The following is a 23,513-nucleotide window of genomic DNA, read 5'->3' as shown; positions in this document are numbered from 1 at the left end:
TTTGCTCCCCCAGCCCAGAGGACATTTGGCAATGTCTGGGGACATTGGTTATTAAAACTAGGTGGAAGGGTGCCACATCACTGGGGAGAGACCAGAGGTGTCTCTGATATTGGGGGTGGTGAGGCTGCCTCCCACGTGCGTCTGATTGCTCATTACTCCCCAGTCTGCACTGTATCCAGCTTTTCCCATCAATCCTGTTGTCTTTTTTAATTTAATTTTTTAATTGGAGGATAAATATTTCACAATGTTGTGTTGATTTCTGTTGTAAAATAATTGCAATCAGTCACAATTTTATATATATATATATATATATATCCCCTCCCTCTTGAGCCTCCCTCCCCACTCCCATCCCAGCCCCTTTAGGGGGTCACAGAGCTCCAGGCTGGGCTCCCTTGTAGCAGCTTTCCACTCGGACCCATTTCACACGTGATAGTGTATATATGTCGTCACTGCTTTCTCAATTCACCCTACAACTCTGTTATCTTAAAGGCACATTTATTGGATATTTAGTTGGAAACATCTATGATTGATGCAGCTGGCTACTAAACTATGATATCTCCCAGGTTAAGGTATTTTGTAAAATACAGAAATCCTTCTGTAGGCGTGTTCATCTTCTGGTCTACTTTCCGGGCGGTCACTACATGAGGAAGGAGCCTCTCCCACAGCCTGTGTTCTTTCTGCAAGTACAGAGTGAAAGGGAAAGTGGGAATATTGATCTTCACTGTGTCATTTATATTGATGAAGTGACAGTTTCTTTTAAAACTTTTTAAACTATCACTGCAAGTATCTGAGAGGTGTCAAGTTTGCAAATTTGAAGAAATATCAATGTATATGTCAACACTGTTGTTAAGTACATTCCTTAAGCCTAATTCATGCACATTTCTATAGCAAATATTTTTAACTGAAAAAAAAAAAAGACAATATACAGGACAGGTCCCCACAACAAAGAATTACCCAGCTTGAAATGTCAATAGGGCCAAGGTTGATAAACCCTGCTCCAGCCAATTTCTAGGTTTCCCATGAATTGCTTGAGCTCCAAGAGAGACAGAGGGGGACTTGCCAGCTGGCTAATCACAGCAAAGACTGAGTTAAAATCCAGTTTTGCTGGCAGTAACTTAGTCATTCCAATTATAGTCAAATCTTAATTTTGAGTTTCCAAGTCCACATAGTGTTACTGCATCGCAATTCCCACCTGCTGTGTGTTGCCTGTGTCTACGGAGCAGGCAGCTTTAGCATAAACACCTACTCTGCCCTCTCGTACTGGTCTCACTCTCGGATTGTCCAAAATGCTGCCATCCTTTTTTCCCCTCATATCATTAATTTGTCTCAGATCTAAATTCTCATGCTTAGTTTTCGACATTCTTCATTTTTACTTTTCTGTATCCAACAGCAATTGACTAAACAACTTGAATGTCCCCTAAGCACAGCAAGAAGGCACATGTGAGCGTGAAACAGCTTTTCTTGTGGTAAGGAAACATTATACAGACATGCAAAGTCAGTACTTACCTTACGAAAGTCTGTCTCCCACTTGGCTCAGCACCTCAGTGCCCAGTTCACGTGTGTTTACAAGCTCTTGTCACAGTTGACTGACTGACTCCTCCTCTCTGAAAGGGGCAGAGTCCAGTTAAGGAAAAGCCACCCCCATGGTGTTCAGGGCCACTGGTTCTATGCTAGATTAAAAAAGAAAAAGGCAAATTGTCCTCTTATCAGGATACACCTTGTTAATAACTTCAAGATCAACAATTAAAGATTAAACACAATATTTCAAGTTGATTGTATCCTCTTGCCAGTCAATGAAGGATGGCCTTTGCAGAAAACTTACTTTTCTTGAATTGGCTTTCATGAATTGGAGACAGGCGCTAAAGCAGACGATAAAATCTACTGTGGGGACACCAGGGAGCTGTGGTCATGAAGGTTCACGTGGACCTCTGTCATACTCTTTACCCGGAGTTGTAGATAAATATAGGACACCCAAGTAGATATGAACTTCAGACACATAATAAATAATTTTTTCATATAAATACATCCTAAACATTGTATGGCATGAGTTCATGCTTAGTTGTATCTGACTCTTTGCTACCCTATGGACTGTACCTTCCAGGCTCTTCTGTCCCTGGGGTTTTCAAGGCAAAAATACTGGAGTGGGTTGCCATTCCATCCTCCAGGGGATCTTCCTGACCCAGGGATTGAAACTGGATCTCCTGCAGAAAATTACAGGTGAATTCTCTACAATCTGAGCCATGATGTTTGTCTCCAAAAGGAAAAAAAGTCCACATCTGAAAACCTGGAACCTCTGGATGGGACGGAATTTGGAGAAAGAGTCTTTGCAGATGTAATTAAGGAACCTGAAGTGAGACTATCCTGGATTATATAGATAGGCAAAAACCCAACAACAAGTGTGCTTATAGCAGAAGAGAAAATACACAGACACACACATATGGGTGATATGAAGATGGAGGCAGAGATTGAAGTGATGTGGCCATGAGTCATGGAAAGGAAGGATGCAAAAAGCCACCAGAAGCCAGAAGAGGCAGGGAAGACTTCTACTAAGAGTGTCCAGAGGCAATGCAGCACCTTAACTTTGGACTTCAGGCCTCCAAAATGTGAGAGAATTCATCGTGTTGTTTTAAGCCCCCAGTTGTAGTAAGTTGACACAGCAACCGTAGAAAACCAACACACAGGCCTGTTTCCTTCCCCAGAGCACAGGATTACTGTGCAGCAAATCCTGCACAGTGCATGACTGCATCCATCCCACAATTATTAAATTTACCTCTAAGAGGTAAGGACTCGTTTTCTAAACATAATCACACTATTCTATCACACTAAAATGTTATAATTTATATCTTTTATAATTAAAGTTCATTCATTTGATTAAATGTTCAGCATTCTAATATTCCCAATGTCTCATAAAGACTTAAGTGCAGTTGGCTTACTTGCATTAGGGTCAAAGCAAGGTCTGTCCATAGCATTGGAGTGATATGAACATCCTGGTCTTGAAGACTTGGATGAATGAATAGAGCTGTGAGGCAGATGAGAGTGGGTGGGGACTGTGAGCAATTCCCACAGCCCAGACCCCAGGGCCATGGAAGTGTGTGTGGAGGTACAACCATTCATGGTGGAGCCCTGGGGATACACAGGGCTGGGCCCCCATCAGGAACTCACAGATGCTGAGGGAAGCCAGTGGCCATCAGGGGGTTTACTGGGCTCTGGGGGGAGCAAAGAGGTGCATCCAACTCTCCCCAGGGAGCACAGAGCTCAGTGTGGCCCCCGGGGTGGAGCTGGCCTGGGAGGGAACAAAGGTGCCCAGGCAGGGCGCAGGCCACCCCCACACGTCTTGTGTGACGGGACTGGCACTCAAGGGCTGAGGAGGGAAGGCAGGAGGGCACCCCGCGGGCCGTGGGAGTCACTGAGGGAGGTAAAACAGGGTGGTGATTCTCAGGTTTGCATTTTAGAAAAATATTTTGATGTCAGTGGAGAACAGGCCAGAGGGAGGGAAATGCAGCCAGGGACCCCTTGTGTCTGTCAGCTCTGGCCCCGCCCCTTCACCTGGGGTTTCCGGGGTGAGGGTGAGGTGGGCAGCTCAGTCCAGGAAGAACAGAACCTGATACTCCAAAGGCCAGGTTTCTTGGGGAGTGTTCACCGCAGGGCCCACGTATGACCAGAGCCAGAATCACTCCAAATCCAGGCTCCCTGGCTCCATGAGAGGCCAGGGGAAATGACATCATATATATTCATTCACATCAAATTCACACATGTCACCTGTATCATAGAGATCTGATCTGGGGGACCTTGTCAAATGAGCGTGAGGCCCCTGTGCAGAGCCCCACAGAGCCTCTTGCAGCAGAGCTGCAATGACCAGGTGGCCACAGCAGGGTCCCCTGAGCACAGAGGTTGGGTCCACTGGGTTCTTATTGCTTGCCCACCTCCCAGAACACTGGAGAGCCCACAGTAGACAAAAGAGTTGTTCAGAAACGCGTAAGAAAAGACATTTTATTATCAGATGGAAAATATCTCTCAAAGAAATAAAGAAAATGTCTTTCTTCCATGACCTCAGAAAGGTAGCTCTTTCCTGTGAAAACCTAAGAATGTCAGATATAAACTGTTACACTTTTCTCTTTGATAGGCTATGTGACAGATGTTATAGGATGATCCTTGGAAAATAGTACAGGAATATATCATCTGTTTCCTGTTCTTATTTATGTTTTCATTCCAAACCAGAAAGGTGAGAAGGAGATCGTAGTAAAAAAGAACACATTGGAAGCAAATCTGCTCATAGGAGCTTTATTGTTTCATTGTTAGAAAATTTCAGAAGATTTGTCCTGGGCAGCCCCGTTGGCTTTACTAAAACTTGAAAACCTTCCTGGCTTCTTCTATTTTTTTCTCATCCGCGGGAGGCTTCCTCTGGCTGCCAGGCTGCAGAAATTTCTTCACGGCCGGGATATTGCTGACTCTGGCTTTTAGGGCCTGCAATGCACGAGAACACAGCTCAGAGTGCAGCTAAAGAGCAGCCCTGTCACTATGCAACCCAGCAGGGACTCTGAGACCCTCCTAGACAAGGGCCAGCCGAGGCGCCTCCATCAGCACCAGGAGGACTCTCATGAGACAGGAAGGGGACAGCCCAGTTTTCCCCAGAGAGGTCTTAGTGTAACCCTCCTTTCTGCTTCCCGATCTTCCTACCCTCAAGTGGGTTGACCCTCAAGTGCAGTGTAACGAAGAGGAGTGTGTGAGATATCAGCACAGATTAAGGCTCCAGATGTCAAGACAAGAAGAGCTAGGACACGGGGCTGGAACTGAAGACGGAAAACATGAAAGGTCATGTGTGAGGTCAGTCGGAGCCAATCTGCCCTCAGAGAGAGAAACGGGGAGAGAGAAATCAACGTGTGAGAGAAGGAACAGGAATTGAAGGGAAGAAGTGAGATGGGGGGAAACCCACTCAGACAGACTCAGGGAAAGAAGGACACACGCGGGACAGAGGGGAGGGAAGAGGAAATCAGGACAGAGGCTGAAGTGGAAGAGGGACGAAGAGACAGCCAGCCCTGGGTCTCTCTCCTGGTAAAAGGCAGGGTGTTTTCCGTGGGGCAGAGTCCACCTCTGATGTCCTTGGCTTGACAGATTCTTTCCACACTCCAGACCAGGGCCTTGGAGTGAACTGAGGAGACCGGGGGGCAGCGAGGCCTGGACAGGGATGGGGACCCTAGCACCCCAGTCCCAGGGTCCAGAGAGCAGATGCCGAGTGGGGGTGTGTCTGGCCTCCAGGGCCGTGGGAGCGCTCACCTTCAGCAGAGGGAAGTTGGCCAAAAGGCTGGGGTCCAGCTCTTCCACATAGTAGAGAAGTTCAACCAGGTGGATGTCAGCCCTGCTCAGCTTGTTGCCCACCAGGTAGTCTTGTCCATGGCTCTTCAGCACCTGGCAAATGGAGGGATCAGATCAGGGACACAGGTCCTGGCAGGCTGGACCCCTGCTCCTCCCCTGTCCCTCGCCCAGCCCCACTTCCATCTCTGCCCCTCGCTGGGCAGGTGGGAACCTCAGACCTTCTGCTCCCTCCAACTCAGAGACGGGCCAGGTAGGTTCTTGCTGTTCCCTCCTCATCCCCAGTGGAAGGCAGACCACCATTTCCTTTTCCTGTTCACACCTCGCTGTGGCTGCCTTACTTCTGCCACTGGGCCAAGGCCTTAGCACCGCCTGCACCGTGTTTTTGTGGACCACACACCCTCAAGTGTGCAGCCCTGAACTCCACAACATGACCCTTCATCCGTCTCTCTCTCTCCTTCTCTCCCTCCTCCTTGGGCAGTGTCTCCATCTTCATGACAGCCTTCTACCACCCTGAGCAAACTAATGCAGACTCGGTATTCCTTCTCAACTCTTTTGCTCTCATTTCCTGGTCTTACAATCTTTTTTCTTTTTTTTTTTTTTGGCGGAGGGCAGGCGGGGCGGGGGGTGGTTCATGCTTTTAGTTGAGCTTGATTTCAGGTATTTTTGATCATGAAACTTTCAAACAGAAAAAACTAAAATACGTACTAGCTATAATGATGGAACACTACTTCATTGATTTTATTTCACTTTCTTCAAAAGTCTGAGAGTCATGTCCCAAAATATCTCGATTACTTTTTCCTGAACAAGTTTTCCTCTGTCTCTTTCTCTCCACCCCACTGCCCCCATATCTATCTAGATACATGTCAATCACCCCCAAAACACTTCCACATTCTCCTGACGGGCAGCTGGTCTCATGTCTCCCTACACAGGACACCAGAATATTTTCTGATGTGTTGCTGACATCATGCTCTTTTTGAATCAAAGCCCCTGCACCGTGTTCTAAGGATCCATCTACTCCAGGTTCCAGTGTGGCTCTCAGAGCTTCCATAACCCAGGCTCTAAGTATAACCATGAAATTCCATTGAGTAGAGAATTCCAGATTGGGTTTGAGTAAATAGAAATTTGGCTGAAAAATTATAACTTGGGTAAAACTAGTATAATTCTTCTATACATTCAATTTTTATAAAGTGCCCTGAGACTCAGAGTACTACATTAGTATTTAGAAAGGCTCACAGAGCTGAAGGTGAATGCCCCGGCCATGCCAGGCACTATTTTTCTTCGTCCTCTGACCTCACTGCCAAAGATGCTGAAGAGTCCACTTACATTTTCAAATGCAGGGAGATAACGGTTTGTTGTCTTCTCTCGGATTAGGGTCAGCTTGGCATCTTTTTCAGCAGGTGGGCACAGTGGAAAATGCATGATCATTTCACCCAAATCTGCCACACCCTCTGAATACATATCAATCCTGAAAAGATAAAATAACCAAATTGTCAAATGTGTCTGCCTTAGATTTTTGGAATGGGTAAGAATGAGACATTGAGAGGTAGCAAAGTAGTTCTCCTCCACTGGGTGCATTTTTCTACGCCAGTGATTTAGCTTTGTTTTTTAAAATTAATTTTAGCATTCTAGAACAAGCCATCAGGGTAAACATATGTGTAATCTTTTTGTTATACACATGACCAAATATAGAGACAGAGCACATCAGTGACCCGTCCATAGTCACAGGCGTGAGGGAATCGGGTGGAATCAGTGCAGGTAAGCACTGGGACCACACCTGGGTGTGCCATCTTTGCCATGACGTGGTCTGATCATGGTCGGTGTGATGCATTAGGACCACCTCAGTCATGTCCAGCAGAGTCCTGGCACCTCGGTCCCAGTCACATCCCTCTTCCTCTCTCATCCTGTTAGAACACCAGGCCCATTTAGAGTCCCAACACCAGCACTTTCTCCAGTTATTTCCCGGAGAACCTGGTTCTGAAACACTCTCCACATACTATTGCCAGACTCTGGTTCTGTTTGAATTTCTCAAGACTGTACCCTTCATTCTTTTTCATGGCCGAATAACATCCCACTGTAGGGATGGACCAACCTTCCCTCTTTCTTTCATCAGTTAATGGACATTTTTGTTGATTCTAATTATTGATTATGAACAACACTGCTATGAATTTCTGAGTATAAATTTTGTGTGGGGGTGTTTTTAATCCTCTTGAAAGGAATTGCTGAGTCATATGGGTAACTCTATGTTTAACTTTTAGAATAACAGCAGTAGTTCCTTGAGTGCTAAGTTGCTTCAGATACGACCGACTCTTTGTGACTCGGTGGACTATAGCCCACCAGGCTCCTCTGTCCATGGGATTCTTCTCCAGGCAAGAATACTAGCATGGGTCGCCATGCCCTCCTCCAGTGGGTCTTCCAGACCCAGGGATCAAACCCAGGTCTCTTATGTCTCCTGCATTGCTAGCAAGTTCTTTACTGTTAGTGCCACCTGGGAAGTTCCTTACAAGATTTTAATTTCAATCATGTAGTCCCCGGAGAAGGCAATGGCACCCCACTCCAGTACTCTTGCCTGGAAAATCCCATGGACAGAGGAGCCTGGTAGGCTGCAGTCCATGGGGTCGCAAAGAGTTGGACACGACTGAGCCACTTCACTTTCACTTTTCAGTTTCATGCATTGGAAAAGGAAATGGCAACCCACTCCAGTGTTCTTGCCTGGAGAATCCCAGGGACAGGGGAGCCTGGTGGGCTGCTGTCTCTGGGGTCGCACAGAGTCGGACACGACTGAAGCGACTCAGCAGCAGCAGCAGCATGTAGTCCCATCACAACAGAGAGAATACCCCTCACCCCCAGGATATAGTTGTACTGAAAAATCTAGCTGACTAAAACTATATCGAAATGCTTGATGTAACCTTACCATACTGAGCTCAACCTCTGCTAATCCTTGTCTAGTGGCCAGTCCATACAAAGGGTTAATAAATTAAGTTCCTGGTCATCATTCTTTGAATTTTTGGAATTCAAAAACCCACTTCTTTAGATCCTTCCCTTTCTAAGCTTTATCTTCTAGATACTCAGATGCGTTGTCCCTTGTCTCTAGCTATTGGTGGGTGGCCAGTTCAGACGAGCCTGAACCCCTAGAGTCTTGGTTCTACCATCCTCTTCGCTTCACAGACCATTCATGTTTGGAAACCTTGTCACTGTGCTATATCCATGGACGGTATCCTCTTCCATAGGCGGTTGATTTCACTTCAAGTTTATTTACTCTTCCCTCATACTCATAGGTCTTTGCAGTACTGGACTCAGTTATGCCCCATAAGGTTTATACCATCCTGTTGGTCATGATGCCCTGCTTTGTTCCTGCTCAGTCAGGGAAGGACCTAAGTTGTTCCTATGATTTGTGAGGATGAAACTAAACACTACCGTACAGGGCTCTCTCCTTTATATCTTTCCCGTAGAGGTTGTATTTGGTGGCAATGTAGTTGAGAATGGCTCTGGTCTGCACCAGCTTCATCCCATCAATTTCAACCATTGGCACTTGCTGGAACATCAAACTCCCATCTTTTGAAAGAAAAAAAGAAGGGTGAAATGTTTAATATGTTGCACCCTTTTAAGATGAGCAAATGTTTGCTGAAATAACCAAAAATATAAAGTGAAACGCTAAAATGACCTGGTAGGCTTAAGCTGGATGGCATTTTGTTTGCCTTTTACTTTCTAACCTATTATTTCATTTATCTTTTTGTTTCCCATTCAGACATATGGGCGATCCCTTGTAAATCTGGGCTGATTTGTCTTCATGAAGATGCTTACTCCTTGGAAGGAAAGTTATGACCAACCTAGACAGCATATTCAAAAGCAGAGACATTACTTTGCCAACAAAGGTTCGTCTAGTCAAGGCTATGGTTTTTCCTGTGGTCATGTATGGATGTGAGAGTTGGACTGTGAAGAAAGCTGAGCACCGAAGAATTGATGCTTTTGAACTGTGGTGTTGGAGAAGACTCTTGAGAGTCCCTTGGACTGCAAGGAGATCCAACCAGTCCATTCTGAAGGAGATCAGCCCTGGGATTTCTTTGGAAGGAATGATGCTAAAGCTGAAACTCCAGTACTTTGGCCACCTCATGTGAAGAGTTGACTCATTGGAAAAGACTCTGATGCTGGGAGGGATTGGGGGCAGGAGGAGAAGGGGACGCCAGAGGATGAGATGGCTGGATGGCATCACTGCCTCGATGGACCTGAGTCTGGGTGAACTCCGGGAGTTGGTGATGGACAGGGAGGCCTGGCATGGTGCGATTCATGGGGTCCCAAAGAGTCGGACACGACTGAGCGACTGATCTGATCTGATGTTTTAGAAAGAAGCTGGAAGAGGCTGCAGCAAGTGTGCCAACCGGTTGCCATTTAACACAAGTTCCAGAGAAAATTTCAGAACACATAAGACATGTTTTGAGAGAGTTTGCCCTTTCTCTGCTCACTGAGTCTTCATTAGTGCTAGGATGTTACTTTGCGAACCCCGGACTCACAGCAACCTCTGGGCCTGTTTCTCCCCTCTTTTGTCAGATCTTCACCTTTTCCTGACTTTAGGTGGGAGCACTGTGTGGTCACTCACGGTGCAGAAAGGCAGAGAAGCACAGACAGAGCATTCATGGGCACTGGGGCTGGCTCCTTTAACAAACACTTGAGTTCCAGCCCTTCCTAGTTCCCAGTGAGTTGCAAGGCATTTTCAAGGAGACCGGCCTCTTACCTTTAACCATATTTCTCCCACTCTACGAACCCCACTCCCACCACACACACAGCACGTTGGTGGTGTTGAAACCTCAACTTGAGACTTCTACTGGATACTCCCATCAGAGGAATTTCGTTCCTGGGCTTACCATTTTTTAACTTATCCAAGTCTTCTGGTTTTTCTATAAATTTCTCTTCAAACTGAAAAGCAGAAAGAGTCAGTAAGTTTTTGTTATTTCATTCCATAGCATAGCTGGACTTGCATGGCCTCTGTCGGCTGCCCACTATGGAGACTGTAGGGTTTCCAAGTTCGGCAGGGTGCGCAGAGGACAGTGATCAAGGCCATTTGGAGATTTAGATTAGAGCCACCAAGATAAAAGCGTGGGTTGCAGCAAGTGACTGCTTATTTTGCAGGTTAATTCACCTCTACCCTGTCCCCACCTCTGTCAGTGATTAGGTAATGATTTGGGGGGAGGGGAATGTCACTGGAGGGAAGGGACTGGGAAATTCTTCTAGTTACGGAGTTGTAACTAGTCTCTGGAAAGCCTTTCTCTCCCTGTGAGATCAGGACAGGATTTTGGGGTATCCCCTAGCATGGGGTATCCATGGGGCCATTGACTCCCTTAGAGGCTGTCACCGGAGTCCTCTGCTGTATATTACCTCCCTCCATTCAACTTTTTATTGTAAACAAGTGTCTTGATTGTGAAAAGTTTGAGAACTGGGGATTTCTAACTGACTCACTGGAGTAGTTCATTGTGGATCTAAATGATCCCATAGGGTGAAACCATGTAGATAGTGAGTGTGTGGGCAACAATTTATAAAGCACCCAGTTCAAGACAACCCTAAGAGGCGATGACGGGTGGGTAGTCATTGTGAGAAGGGGCTGGTTGATCAGCTGTTTCTTGTGAAACTGATGGAGATGAAGGATTGTGAGGATCAGGCTCTGGGCCCAGAGAACCCAGAATGCCAATGTTCTTTGGTCAGTCGAGCCCCACACCATGCTCTGTCAGGCTTGGCTGGACAAGAGGAAGCCTGGATGCTCTCAGCGTCTCCCCCGTCTTCGCCGTCCTGTGCTGAACTCCTCCTGCCCAGGGACTCTGAACACATCCTTGAACCCCAAGGCTGAACCGCAGTGAAAAATGTTGGTTGTTGATTTATAGAAATGAAACCACCTGGAATGGCACTGTTTGGATTTTCTATGTACTTTTTTCTTTACATGCTTGAAAATGGACCAAGCTAATGTGCCCTGCATTCCTGAAGCAATCGAGAAAGTATAATATGAGGCTTAGGTAAACATGTTTTTAGGAAACTAAGGGAGCACACTAGAGGTCCCCTTTGCAGGACACTGCCTCACCTGAAGCCTTCTTTTACTGTTCTCCTCTAAGGGACCAAATCTCTGACCTCTGTCCATGACTCCCTCCCCAGGAAACCCTCACCGAGTTGCTGGCTCCCTCTGATCTGGGCTAAGTGCTTTATTGAGTGACACCTCTAGAGGGCAGCACTCAGCAGAGTTGCACAGAAGCCTATCAATATACTACTGAGAAGGTGGCGTTTTTACGCTCAAGTCTTCTGTGTCCTCCGAGGTGCTCCCAGTCCTCTTTTAGTCACCCACATACGTGTCTGCATCCTCACTAGAGTGTAAGCGGCCTGAGGGTAGGGACTGTGTCTGTCTTGACGATTCATGTATCTCTAGGGCCTGGCACGAAACCTGGCACTTCAAGGTGCCCAACAAATTCATTGCTGAGTGAATGAATGCATTAAATCCAACAGGCAGTTTGCTACAGTCTGCACTGCTCTATATTTCTGGTTTATGTTTTAACTTTAATTTCATTTCTCTTCTAATATGTATATTTTTGTCTTTTATTATGGAAATCTGTGGCACGCACAAAATAAAAAATACAATGATGCTCCTTGTAAACTTGCACCAGCTTCAGTAATTATAGGCTCAACCCAATCCCAAGATATCTATATGCCTACACCCCTCTCCCTGGTAATAATTTGAAACAAATCCCAGATATTATATATTTCATCTTTAAACACTTCATGGTATATTACTAGTTCATTAAACTTATTTTAAAACTGACCACAATACATTAAAATGCCTGACATATTAACAATAATTCTTAATATCAAGTTATATTTAATATTCATATGTCTAATTGTTGCATGAATGTAACAAATATTTTACAGTTTTCAAAATCAAAATTCAGGAAATTTTCTGACAGTTCAGTGGTTAAGGCATGGGCTTTCACTGTTGTGGGCCTTCTTTTGATCTCTGGTCAGAGAATTAAAACATCACAAGCCTCACAGCCAAAAACAAATAAAAACACAAATTTATTTTCTATTGTTTTCTATTGTCCTTGGGAAGACGAAATTTCAATAAAGATCTGTTAATCTAATACCTAATAAATGTTTTTAATGCAAAATTCTTAGCAGATCATTTAATAAGGAAAATCTCCTCTGTGAGAAAAGTAGTATGATACAGTCAATTTCCCTGGAGTAGGAAATGGAAACCCACTCCAGTGTTCTTGTCTGAAGAATCTCAGGGACAGAGGAGCCTGGCAGGCTATGGCCTATGGGAGCGAAACGAGTTGGACACGACTGAGTGACTGACTAGGCACCCACGGTCAATTTAGATCCAACTGAAGATGAAACCTACCTCCACTCCAGCTGCAGCCAGGAGCCACCGAATGCACTCCATTCTGCCGCGTCCATTGAAATAGTGAAGAGTGGGCTTTCCTGCCATGGTGGCAGTCTCTTGGTTTCTCTAGCCCTTAATGAACCAACAAATGAACCAATGAATGAACAAAGAATAAAAGCATAGAAGCTAACGCCTTTATGATATATGGCTGAACAGCACAAACAATGCTGAAAAATCGGCCTCCCTCAGGGCAATTGGAAGAGTCCCTGGAACGTCTTCCTTAGCCCAAATTCCCACTCTCAATAGCCACCTGTGGGAAATTCCACCAATCATTGTCCAGTCTACACTGGGTAAAATCTGATTTTCTTGGCAGGCTAAGAGGTGAGTCTGTGGTATGGATGCGTGGGTGGGTGTCAGGGAGGACAAAGATTAGAGAACTAGTATTTATTGCAAAACTCCTAATATTCCTGCCCCAATGCTACCTGTCTCCTGAGAAATCTGTATGCAGGTCAGGAAGCAAGAGTTAGAACTGGACATGGAAAAACAGACTGGTTCCAAATCGAGAAAGGAGTACGTCAAGCCTGCATATTGTCACCCTGCTTATTTAAATTATATAAACAGTACATCATGTGAAATCCCAGGCTGGATGAAGCACAAGCTGGAATCAGATTTCTGGGAAAAATATCAGTAACCTCAGCTATGCAGATGACACCACCCTTATGGATGAAAGCCAAAGAAAACTAAAGAGCCTCTTGATGAAAGTGAAAGAGGAGAGTGAAAGAGTGGGCTTAAAGCTCAACATTCAGAAAACTAATATCATGGCATCCGGTCCCATCACTTCATGGCCAATAGATGGGGAAGCAATGGAAACAGTGAGAGACTTTATTTTGGGGTCTCCAAAATCACTGCAGATGGTGATTGCAGCCATGAAATTAAAAGACACTTGCTCCTTGGAAGAAAAGCCATGACCAACCTAAACGGCATATTAAAAACCAGAGACATTACTTTACCAACAAAGGTCCATCTAGTCAAAGCTGGTTTTTCCAGTGATCGTATATGGATGTGAGAGTTGGACCATAAAGAAAACTGAGCGCTGAAGAATTGATACTTTTGAACTGTGATGTTGGAGAAAACTCTTGAGAGTCCCTTGGACAGCAAGGACGTCCAACCAGTCCATCCTAAAGGAAATCAGTCCTGAATATTCATTGGAAGGACTGATGCTGAAGCTGAAGCTCCAATACTTTGGCCACCTGATGCAAAGAACCGACTCATTGGAAAAGACCCTGATGCTGGGAAAGATTGCAAGCGGGAGGAGAAGGGGATGACCCAGGATGGGATGGCTGGATGGCATCACCAATGCGATGAACATGAGTTTGAATAGCCTCCAGGAATTGGTGATGGATAGGGAATCCTGGCATGCTGCAGTCCGTGGTGTTGCAAAGAGTCGAACACAACTGAGCGAGTGAACTGAACTGAACTGAATGGTGACCACTTTGAACACATTATATCTTTAATCCTCACAAGAATCCCATGCAATAATTATTATCTCCATTCTTCAGTTAATGAAATGGACCTCAGAGCTTAAATAACATTCATGGAAATCCACACCCAGGATTAAAACCAGGGCAGGGCAGGAACCCACACATATGTAGGCCCTGGGAGCCTGGGAAGGAGGGGCCTTGGAGCCAGAGGACATCACAGACAGCAGGAGGAGGAGGGGGAGGAGACAGAGTCCATGTTCAGCTCATTGGCTATTATGCTGCATTTGTTCAAAATCTGAAATTAGAGCTCAGTTTGCTTAACTGTTGCTCAAAAGATCCCGATTCTTTCCACAGATACAGGATGCCAAATACTTCCATTTTCTTGGAACTGTATATTTTATCTCTATTCGTACATTTTGTATCTAAAGAAAGGGATGTTACTGCATTAACTGTACAGTCTAGGTGGAACTGACATTTGTTCTATGTCTGTCATGCACTGCGCATTATCACAAATGTGTCTTCATTTAACCCTACAAGAATCACCTGCTATGAAGTTGCCATTGCTCTCATTTTGCAGTTGGGGATACCGAGATTTCTAGGGTAACTTGCACAAAGTAGGTGGTGAACTTGGGATTCAAACCCATTTCTATATGAACCCAAGTCTTGGCTTCATTTTTCATGTTAACATGTTTCAAACTAGGCATGACAATCCTTCAGTGGACTGTGAAATTTTCCCGTTTTTAAAATAAAGCGTTGTTTCATGAGTTTCTCATTTCAGCTATGTGTGCGTTGTATGTTCAGGTAGAAGAAAGCACGTAGGCAGGCTCATTTGGTCATGGTATTGGTAAGAGATACTTGGGTCTTTTCAGGTCAGTGAAGTTTGAAAGCCCCTAGACTACAGCAGCCTATGTGTAGAGTGGACGTAGCAGGGAACCAGAGAATGAAATTCAAAGGCTCCAACAATAGACAGAAATTATTGGCCAAAAAGTTCTTTTGGGTTTTTCTGTAAGATGTTACAGGAAAACTCAAACATTATGACCAATGTGAATAGAGTGAATAGAAACATACTGCTGCTGCTGCTACTAAATCGCTTTAGTCGTGTCCGACTCTGTGCGACCCCATAGATGGCGGCCCACCAGGGTCCCCCATCCCTGGGATTCTCCAGGCAAGAACACTGGAGTAGGTTGCCATTTCCTTTTCCAGTGCATGAAAGGGAAAAGTGAAAGTGAAGTCGCTCAGTCGTGTCCGACTCTTAGCGACCCCATGGTCTGCAGCCTACCAGGCTCCTCCGTCCATGGGATTTTCCAGGCAAGAGTACTGGAGTGGGGTGCCATTGCCTTCTCCATAGAAACATACAGGACTTACTAAAAGCAGGGACCCCAAAGCCAGAACATAGGAAGAAACAGCTGCGTTTTCTATTCAAATCCCAGCTCTGTTTAGTAAACATTAAGATCTTGCAACTTTTTGTTGAGGAGTTCAGGACAAAAATATACTTTTCTTTAGTGGATAAAGTATGAATAACTTGAATTTTAGATAACAAAATGTTTTCAATATCCACATTTTAAAAAATTTATTTAGTTTTGGTTTACTTTTTTATTTACATATCCACATTTTTAATGTGAGATCAATGGTCTAACCTTTGCAAAATAAAGGATCCTTAGTAACATACTTAACTCGTCCATCTTGAAGTTGGAGATTGTGTATATTGTACTTATCATATAGAACGTGATTCTATAGATTCTATCATATAGAACGTGATTCTATAGATTCTATCATATAGAACGTTCTATCATATAGAACGATAAGGAGCTGTGATTCAGCAGAATTCTGAGAAGGGTGTGGCTGTGAAGTGGAAGTCACAGATCCTCCTCACATTAAACTCCATTATCCAATGACTAAGGATCACATTACAAAAGGAAATGAAGTTTTAACTTACATAATACTTTATCATATCTTTCTTATAAGTAACTTTCTTCACTTTTTGAAGGCTGGGGCAAACGTGATATAAACTTCCTGGCTCCCAGAAAATGAGAACTAAAGAGATTCAGTGACTTGCCATCAGTCACACAGGTGTGTTCCCAATTCACACTCAATATCTAGCAAGTGTGTCCACCCTCAGGACAACCCCAGAAACGGCTTCTAGTATCCTATTGGAAGAGGAAATGCAAATTCAAAGAGCTCTGTGAGCACTGGGGTCCTTTGAAGACATCTTCTGAATTCGGGTCTGGGCCCCCCCACCCCCAAGCAGGTAATGCATATGTTCCCCTCTGCTGCTCTCTGAGACCCTTGATATTAGTTTGTTCCCCATGCAGAATCCTTTGGCCAATTAACAGTTCAATGGGAGAGAAGGAAACATTAATTCTGTTAGCTGATTCTGAGGAAAAACGGATAAAAACATAACGTACTTTACCCAGACCTTAAAAACTTACTGTGAGTATCCTGAGCACTAGTATAACTATATTTGACCTTCATAAGGAGGTAGGCTTATATTCTCTGAAAAGGAATGTGTCTTGGGATGATTCCAGTGTGAACTAAAGGAGCTGTATCTCAGGGAGTAGGTGGGAAGGGGCTCCTAATGACAGCGTTTCTTAGCAGAGAGAAAGGAGGCTTAGAGACAAAGCCCAACTCCTTTCCTTATAAGATATATAAACCCAGGGGAGTTGTTTAATCTCTGTACCTCAGTGTTCTCTTTTGAAATACAGCTATGTCTACTAGTGAGGACTGTTGAGGAAATTAAATTAGATAAGGCATAAAAAATTCATAACAGGGAGCAGTAAATCCAGCTTCCGTCCTGCTCCCAGTTCCTGGGAGATGGCTGAGTGAGCACACTGGGGAGCACGCTGTCTGTGTGTCTGTCTATCTGCTATCTCCCTCTTGACTTCCAGCTCTCGTGCTGTGCTCTGCTGTGCTAAGTCGCTTCAGCCCCTATAGCTCTAGTAAGAACAGGATTTTTTATATATCCAGATTCTGTCAACTACTTTATAAACTGGTTCTCTTTTTATTTGTCTTGTGTGAAAGATCAGTGATGCTCACTGACTAGATAACCTGGATTGGAGGAAGTTTTTGGCAAAGGATCAGCGAGGTCTGGCACAGCCTTTTGAAACCCCAAGACTGAAGTGGACCCCTGGTTCTGCCCCTGAACCATGCACGCCGCCTGCCGTTCCCTCAGGCCTTTGCCCTCCCATTCACTCCCTGATCTGGACTCTCTGGAATCTTCTGCCCGCCACCCAGCCCCTTTGAATGGGTTCCAGCCATGGCAATGGGAAGCCCACTCCTTTCTATAGAAGGAATCCAGGGGCTCCCACTCAGTACCCTTCTCTCCACCCTCCTGTCCCTCACTGATCTTTCTTCAGCATCTTCTTTCCGGTTGACCTGTCCACGGATTTCCTCCTCAACTAACACTCATTGAACAGTTGCCTGCACTAAGAAATGATGGCTGGTGGGGAACACAAGAGGAATCTGATGTGGTCCCTGCCCTGGAGGGGTTGAAATCTAGTCAGAAAAGCAGGTTTGTAGACAACTGGCAGCACACAGAGAGCCCTGCAATGACTTCACTTGAATTGGTTCCATGCCAAGGACCGTGATTCTCTCAGCCAGCAAGTCAGAACAAGGGGAGAGGCTGCAGGCTGAGAAAGCAAAGGGTGCTGCCCGCCTGCCCTGGTTGGCCCCAGTGCCATAGCATCTCAGCCTCCAAGCCAGTGACTCTCATGGGGTCAAACCTCATCCCCATTGAAACATTGCTCTCTGTAGCATCTTGCAAAGTACTTCTTCTCATCCCAGTCTCAGTATCTTCTCTTTTCAGGCTTAGGTACCATATTTCCCCTGTGAATTGCCATGCCCTGGACAACTCTAGGACTTTCACAGGATCTCACTGAACCTCTCCTGCCTCAGGCTTTTGATTTACCCCCAATAGTAATACAGGTAACAGAGCATTGTTTGTCTGCATTCTGATTCAAATGACTTGGACCTTCCAGTCAGGTGAATTTCTTTACTTTTGGAAGCTAATTCTCTGCTCCTGTATTACCTAGTTTTCACATCCAGACTTCCTGTGTTTAGGAGTCTGAAAAGTCATATGAACCAGTGATTCTTAACTGGGGCTGATTTTGCTCCCCCAGCCCAGAGGACATTTGGCAATGCCTGAGGACATTGTTGGTTGTGAAAACTAGGTGGAAGGGTGCCACACAATTGGCGAGAGACCAGAGGTGTCTCTGATGTTGGGGGTGGTGGGGCTGCCTCCCATGTGCGTCTGATTGCTCATTACTCCTCAGTCTGCACTGTATCCAGATTTTTCCATCAATCCTGTGGTCTTTTTAAATTTAATATAAAAAACTTTTTTAATTGGAGGATAATTGCTTCACAATGTTGTGTTGATTTCCTTTGTACAATAACTGGAATCAGTCACAACTGTATATATATATATATCCCCTCCCTCTTGCATCTCCCTCCCCACTCCCGTCCCACCCCCCTTAGGGGGTCTCAGAGCTCCAGGCTGGGCTCCCTTGTAGCAGCTTCCCACTCTGACCCATTTCACACGTGATAGTGTATATATGTCGTCGCTGCTTTCTCAACTCATGCTACAACCCTGTTATCTTAACAGGCACATTTATTGGATATTTAGTTGGAAACATCTATGATTGATGCAGCTGGCTACTAAACTATGTAATCTCCCAGGATAAGATATTTTTTAAAATACAGAAATTCTTCTGTAGGCACGTTTATCTTCTAGTCTACTTTCCGGGCGGTCACTACATGAGGAAGGAACCTCTCCCACAGCCTGTGTTCTTTCTGCAAGTACAGAGTGAAAGGGAAAGTGGGAATATTGATCTTCACTGTGTCATTTATATTGATGAAGTGACAGTTTCTTTTAAAACTTTTTAAACTATCACTGCAAGTATCTGAGAGGCATCAAGTTTGCAAATTTGAAGAAATATCAATGTATATGTCAACACTGTTGTTAAGTACATTTCTTAAGTCTAATTCAATATACATTTCTATAGCAAATATTTTTAACTAAAACAACAACCAAAAAAAGACATTATACAGAACAGGTCCCCGCAACAAAGAATTACCCAGCTTGAAATGTCAATAGGGCCAAGGTTGATAAACCCTGCTCCAGCCAATTTCTAGGTTTCCCATGAATTGCTTGAGCTCCAAGAGAGACAGAGGGGGACTTGCCAGCTGGCTAATCACAGCAAAGACTGAGTTAAAATCCAGTTTTGCTGGCAGTAACTTAGTCATTCCAATTATAGTTAAATCTTAATTTTGAGTTTCCAAGTCCACATAGTGTTACCGCGTTGCAATTCCCACCTGCTGTGTGTTGCCTGTGTCTACGGAGCAGGCAGCTTTAGCATAAACACCTACTCTGCCCTCTCGTACTGGTCGCACTCTCGGATTGTCCAAAATGCTGCCATCCTTTTTTCCCCTCATCATTAATTTGACTCAGATCTAAATTCTCATGCTTAGTTTTCGACATTCTTCATTTTTACATTTCTGTATCCAACAGCAATTGACTAAACAACTTAAATGTCCCCTAAGCAGAGCAAGAAGGCACATGTGAGCGTGAAACAGCTTTTCTTGTGCTAAGGAAACATTATACAGACATGCAAAGTCAGTACTTACCTTACGAAAGTCTGTCTCCCACTTGGCTCAGCACCTCAGTGCCCAGATCACGTCGTTTATAAGCTCTTGTTACAGTTGACTGACTGACTCCTCCTCTCTGAAAGGGGCAGAGTCTAGTTAAGGAAAAGCCACCCCCATGGTGTTCAGGGCCACTGGTTCTATGCTAGATTAAAAAAGAAAAAGGCAAATTGTCCTCTTATCAGGATACACCTTGTTAATAACTTCTTTTAGAGATCAGCAATTAAAGATTAAACACAATATTTCAAGTTGATTGTATCCTCTTGCCAGTCAATGAAGGATGGCCTTTGCAGAAAACTTACTTTTCTTGAATTGGCTTTCATGAATTGGAGACAGGCGCTAAAGCAGACGATAAAATCTACTGTGGGGACACCAGGGAGCTGTGGTCATGAAGGTTCACGTGGACCTCTGTCATACTCTTTACCCGGAGTTGTAGATAAATATAGGACACCCAAGTAGATATGAACTTCAGACACATAATAAATAATTTTTTCATATAAATACATCCTAAACATTGTATGGCATGAGTTCATGCTTAGTTGTATCTGACTCTTTGCTACCCTATGGACTGTACCTTCCAGGCTCTTCTGTCCCTGGGGTTTTCAAGGCAAAAATACTGGAGTGGGTTGCCATTCCATCCTCCAGGGGATCTTCCTGACCCAGGGATTGAAACTGGATCTCCTGCAGAAAATTACAGGTGAATTCTCTACAACCTGAGCCATGATGTTTGTCTCCAAAAGGAAAAAAAGTCCACATCTGAAAACCTGGAACCTCTGGATGGGATGGAATTTGGAGAAAGAGTCTTTGCAGATGTTAAGGAACCTGAAGTGAGACTATCCTGGATTATATAGATAGGCCCAAACCCAACAACAAGTGTGCTTATAGCAGAAGAGAAAATACACAGACACACGCATACAAGTGATGTGAAGATGGAGGCAGAGATTGAAGTGATGTGGCCATGAGTCATGGAAAGGAAGGATGGTCAGGAAGCAGCAGTTAGAACTGGACATGGAACAACAGACTGGTTCCAAATAGGAAAAGGAGTACATCAAGGCTGTATATTGTCACCCTGTTTATTTAACTTATATGCAGAGTATATCATGAGAAACGCTAGACTGGAAGAAACACAAGCTGGAATCAAGATTGCCGGGAGAAATATCAATAACCTCAGATATGCAGATGACACCACCCTTATGGCAGAAAGTGAAGAGGAACTAAAAAGCCTCTTGATGAAAGTGAAAGTGGAGAGTGAAAAAGTTGGCTTAAATCAACATTCAGAAAACGAAGATCATGGCATCCGGTCCCACCAGTTCATGGGAAATAGATGGGGAAACAGTGGAAACAGTGTCAGACTTTATTTTTCTGGGCTCCAAAATCACTACAGATGGTGACTGCAGCCATGAAATGAAAAGACGCTTACTCCTTGGAAGGAAAGTTATGACCAACCTAGACAGCATATTCAAAAGCAGAGACGTTACTTTGCCAAACAAAGGTTTGTCTAGTCAAGGCTATGGTTTTTCCTGTGGTCATGTATGGATGTGAGAGTTGGACTGTGAAGAAGGCTGAGTGCCAAAGAATTGATGCTTTTGAACTGTGGTGTTGTAGAAGACTCTTGCGAGTCCCTTGGACTGCAAGGAGATCCAACCAGTCCATTCTGAAGGAGATCAGCCCTGGGATTTCTTTGGAAGGAATGATGCTAAAGCTGAAACTCCAGTACTTTGGCCACCTCATGTGAAGAGTTGACTCATTGGAAAAGACTCTGATACTGGGAGGGATTGGGGGCAAGAGAAGAAGGGGACGACAGAGGATGAGATGGCTGGATGGCATCCCTGACTCGATGGACGTGAGTCTGAGTGAACTCTGGGAGTTGGTGATGGACAGGGAGGCCTGGCATGCTGCGATTCATGGGGTCGCAAAGAGTCGGACACGACTGAGTGACTGAACTGAACTGATCTGATCTGAAAAAGCCACCAGAAGCCGGAAGATGCAGGGAAGACTTCTCCCAAGAGTGTCCAGAGGCAATGTAGCACCTTAACTTTGGACTTCAGGCCTCCAAAAGTGTGAGAGAATTCATCGTGCTGTTTTAAGCCCCCCAGTTGTAGTAAGTTGACACAGCAACCGTAGAAAACCAACACACAGGCCTGTTTCCTTCCCCAGAGCACAGGATTACTGTGCAGAAAATCCTACACAGCGCATGACTGCATCCATCCCACAATTATTAAATTTACCTCTAAGAGGTAAGGACTCGTTTTCTAAACATAATCACACTATTCTATCACACTAAAATGTTATAATTTATATCTTTTATAATTAAAGTTCATTCATTTGATTAAATGTTCAGCATTCTAATATTCCCAATGTCTCATAAAGACTTATGTGCAGTTGGCTTACTTGCATTAGAGTCAAAGCAAGGTCTGTCCATAGCATTGGAGTGATATGAACATCCTGGTCTTGAAGACTTGGATGAATGAATAGAGCTGTGAGGCAGATGAGAGTGGGTGGGGACTGTGAGCAATTCCCACAGCCCAGACCCCTGAGCCATGGAGGTGTGTGTGGAAGTACAACCATTCATGGTGGAGCCCTGGGGATACACAGGGCTGGGCCCCCATCAGGAACTCACAGATGCTGAGGGAAGCCAGTGGCCATCAGGGGGTTTACTGGGCTCTGGGGGAAGCAAAGAGGTGCGTCCAACTCTCCCCAGGGAGCACAGAGCTCAGTGTGGGCCCTGGGATGGAGCTGGGCCCTGGGGTGGAGCTGGAACAAAGGTGCCCAGGCAGGGCACAGGCCACCCCCACACATCTTGTGTGATGGGACTGGCACTCAAGGGGTGAGAAGGGAAGGCATGAGGGCACACCATGGGCAGCGGGAGTTACTGAGGGAGGTAAAACAGGGTGGTGATTCTCAGGTTTGCATTTTAGAAAAATATTTTGATGTCAGTGGAGAACAGGCCAGAGGGAGGGAAATGCAGCCAGGGACCCCTTGTGTCTGTCAGCTCTGGCCCCGCCCCTTCACCTGGGGTTTCCGGGGTGAGGGTGAGGTGGGCAGCTCAGTCCAGGAAGAACAGAACCTGATACTCCAAAGGCCAGGTTTCTTGGGGAGTGTTCACCGCAGGGCCCACGTATGACCAGAGCCAGAATCACTCCCAATCCAGGCTCCCTGGCTCCATGAGAGGCCAGGGGAAATGACGTCATATATATTCATTCACATCAAATTCACACATGTCACCTGTATCATAGAGATCTGATCTGGGGGACCTTGTCAAATGAGCGTGAGGCCCCTGTGCAGAGCCCCACAGAGCCTCTTGCAGCAGAGCTGCAATGACCAGGCGGCCACAGCAGGGTCCCCTGAGCACAGAGGTTGGGTCCACTGGGTTCTTATTGCTTGCCCACCTCCCAGAACACTGGAGAGCCCACAGTAGACAAAAGAGTTGTTCAGAAACGCATAAGAAAAGACATTTTATTATCAGATGGAAAATATCTCTCAAAGAAATAAAGAAAATGTCTTTCTTCCATGACCTCAGAAAGGTAGCTCTTTCCTGTGAAAACCTAAGAATGTCAGATATAAACTGTTACACTTTTCTCTTTGATAGGCTATGTGACAGATGTTATAGGATGATCCTTGGAAAATAGTACAGGAATATATCATCTGTTTCCTGTTCTTATTTATGTTTTCATTCCAAACCAGAAAGGTGAGAAGGAGATCGTAGTAAAAAAGAACACATTGGAAGTAAA

At 44.9% G+C, this 23,513-nt stretch overlaps 1 protein-coding gene across 2 annotated transcripts; it reads right to left on the bottom strand.

The window, feature by feature from the left end:
* Window positions 1-4,265: 4,265 nt before the first annotated feature.
* Window positions 4,266-19,839, bottom strand: LOC129647567 (glutathione S-transferase A1). 2 transcript variants are annotated; one of them, XM_055574648.1, is made up of 7 exons: window positions 19,765-19,839; window positions 12,683-12,796; window positions 10,173-10,224; window positions 8,733-8,865; window positions 6,637-6,778; window positions 5,275-5,406; window positions 4,266-4,464 (listed from the first exon to the last, which is right to left on the bottom strand). In XM_055574648.1, the coding sequence occupies exons 2-7, from the start codon at window positions 12,767-12,769 to the stop codon at window positions 4,342-4,344; spliced, it is 669 nt and encodes a 222-aa protein (XP_055430623.1). In that variant the 5' UTR covers window positions 12,770-12,796; window positions 19,765-19,839; the 3' UTR covers window positions 4,266-4,341. The 2 variants fall into 2 exon arrangements, with proteins under 2 accessions (XP_055430623.1, XP_055430624.1); XM_055574649.1 differs by lacking the exons at window positions 8,733-8,865; window positions 19,765-19,839 and having other exon boundaries at window positions 12,683-12,768.
* Between the last annotated feature and the right edge of the window lie 3,674 nt (window positions 19,840-23,513).

The sequence above is a fragment of the Bubalus kerabau genome, chromosome 3, assembly GCF_029407905.1.
Source record: "Bubalus kerabau isolate K-KA32 ecotype Philippines breed swamp buffalo chromosome 3, PCC_UOA_SB_1v2, whole genome shotgun sequence".
In the NCBI taxonomy this organism is placed as follows: domain Eukaryota; kingdom Metazoa; phylum Chordata; class Mammalia; order Artiodactyla; family Bovidae; genus Bubalus; species Bubalus kerabau.
Note: the sequence above shows the minus strand (reverse complement) of the source record. Positions and strands in the feature narration are given on the sequence as shown.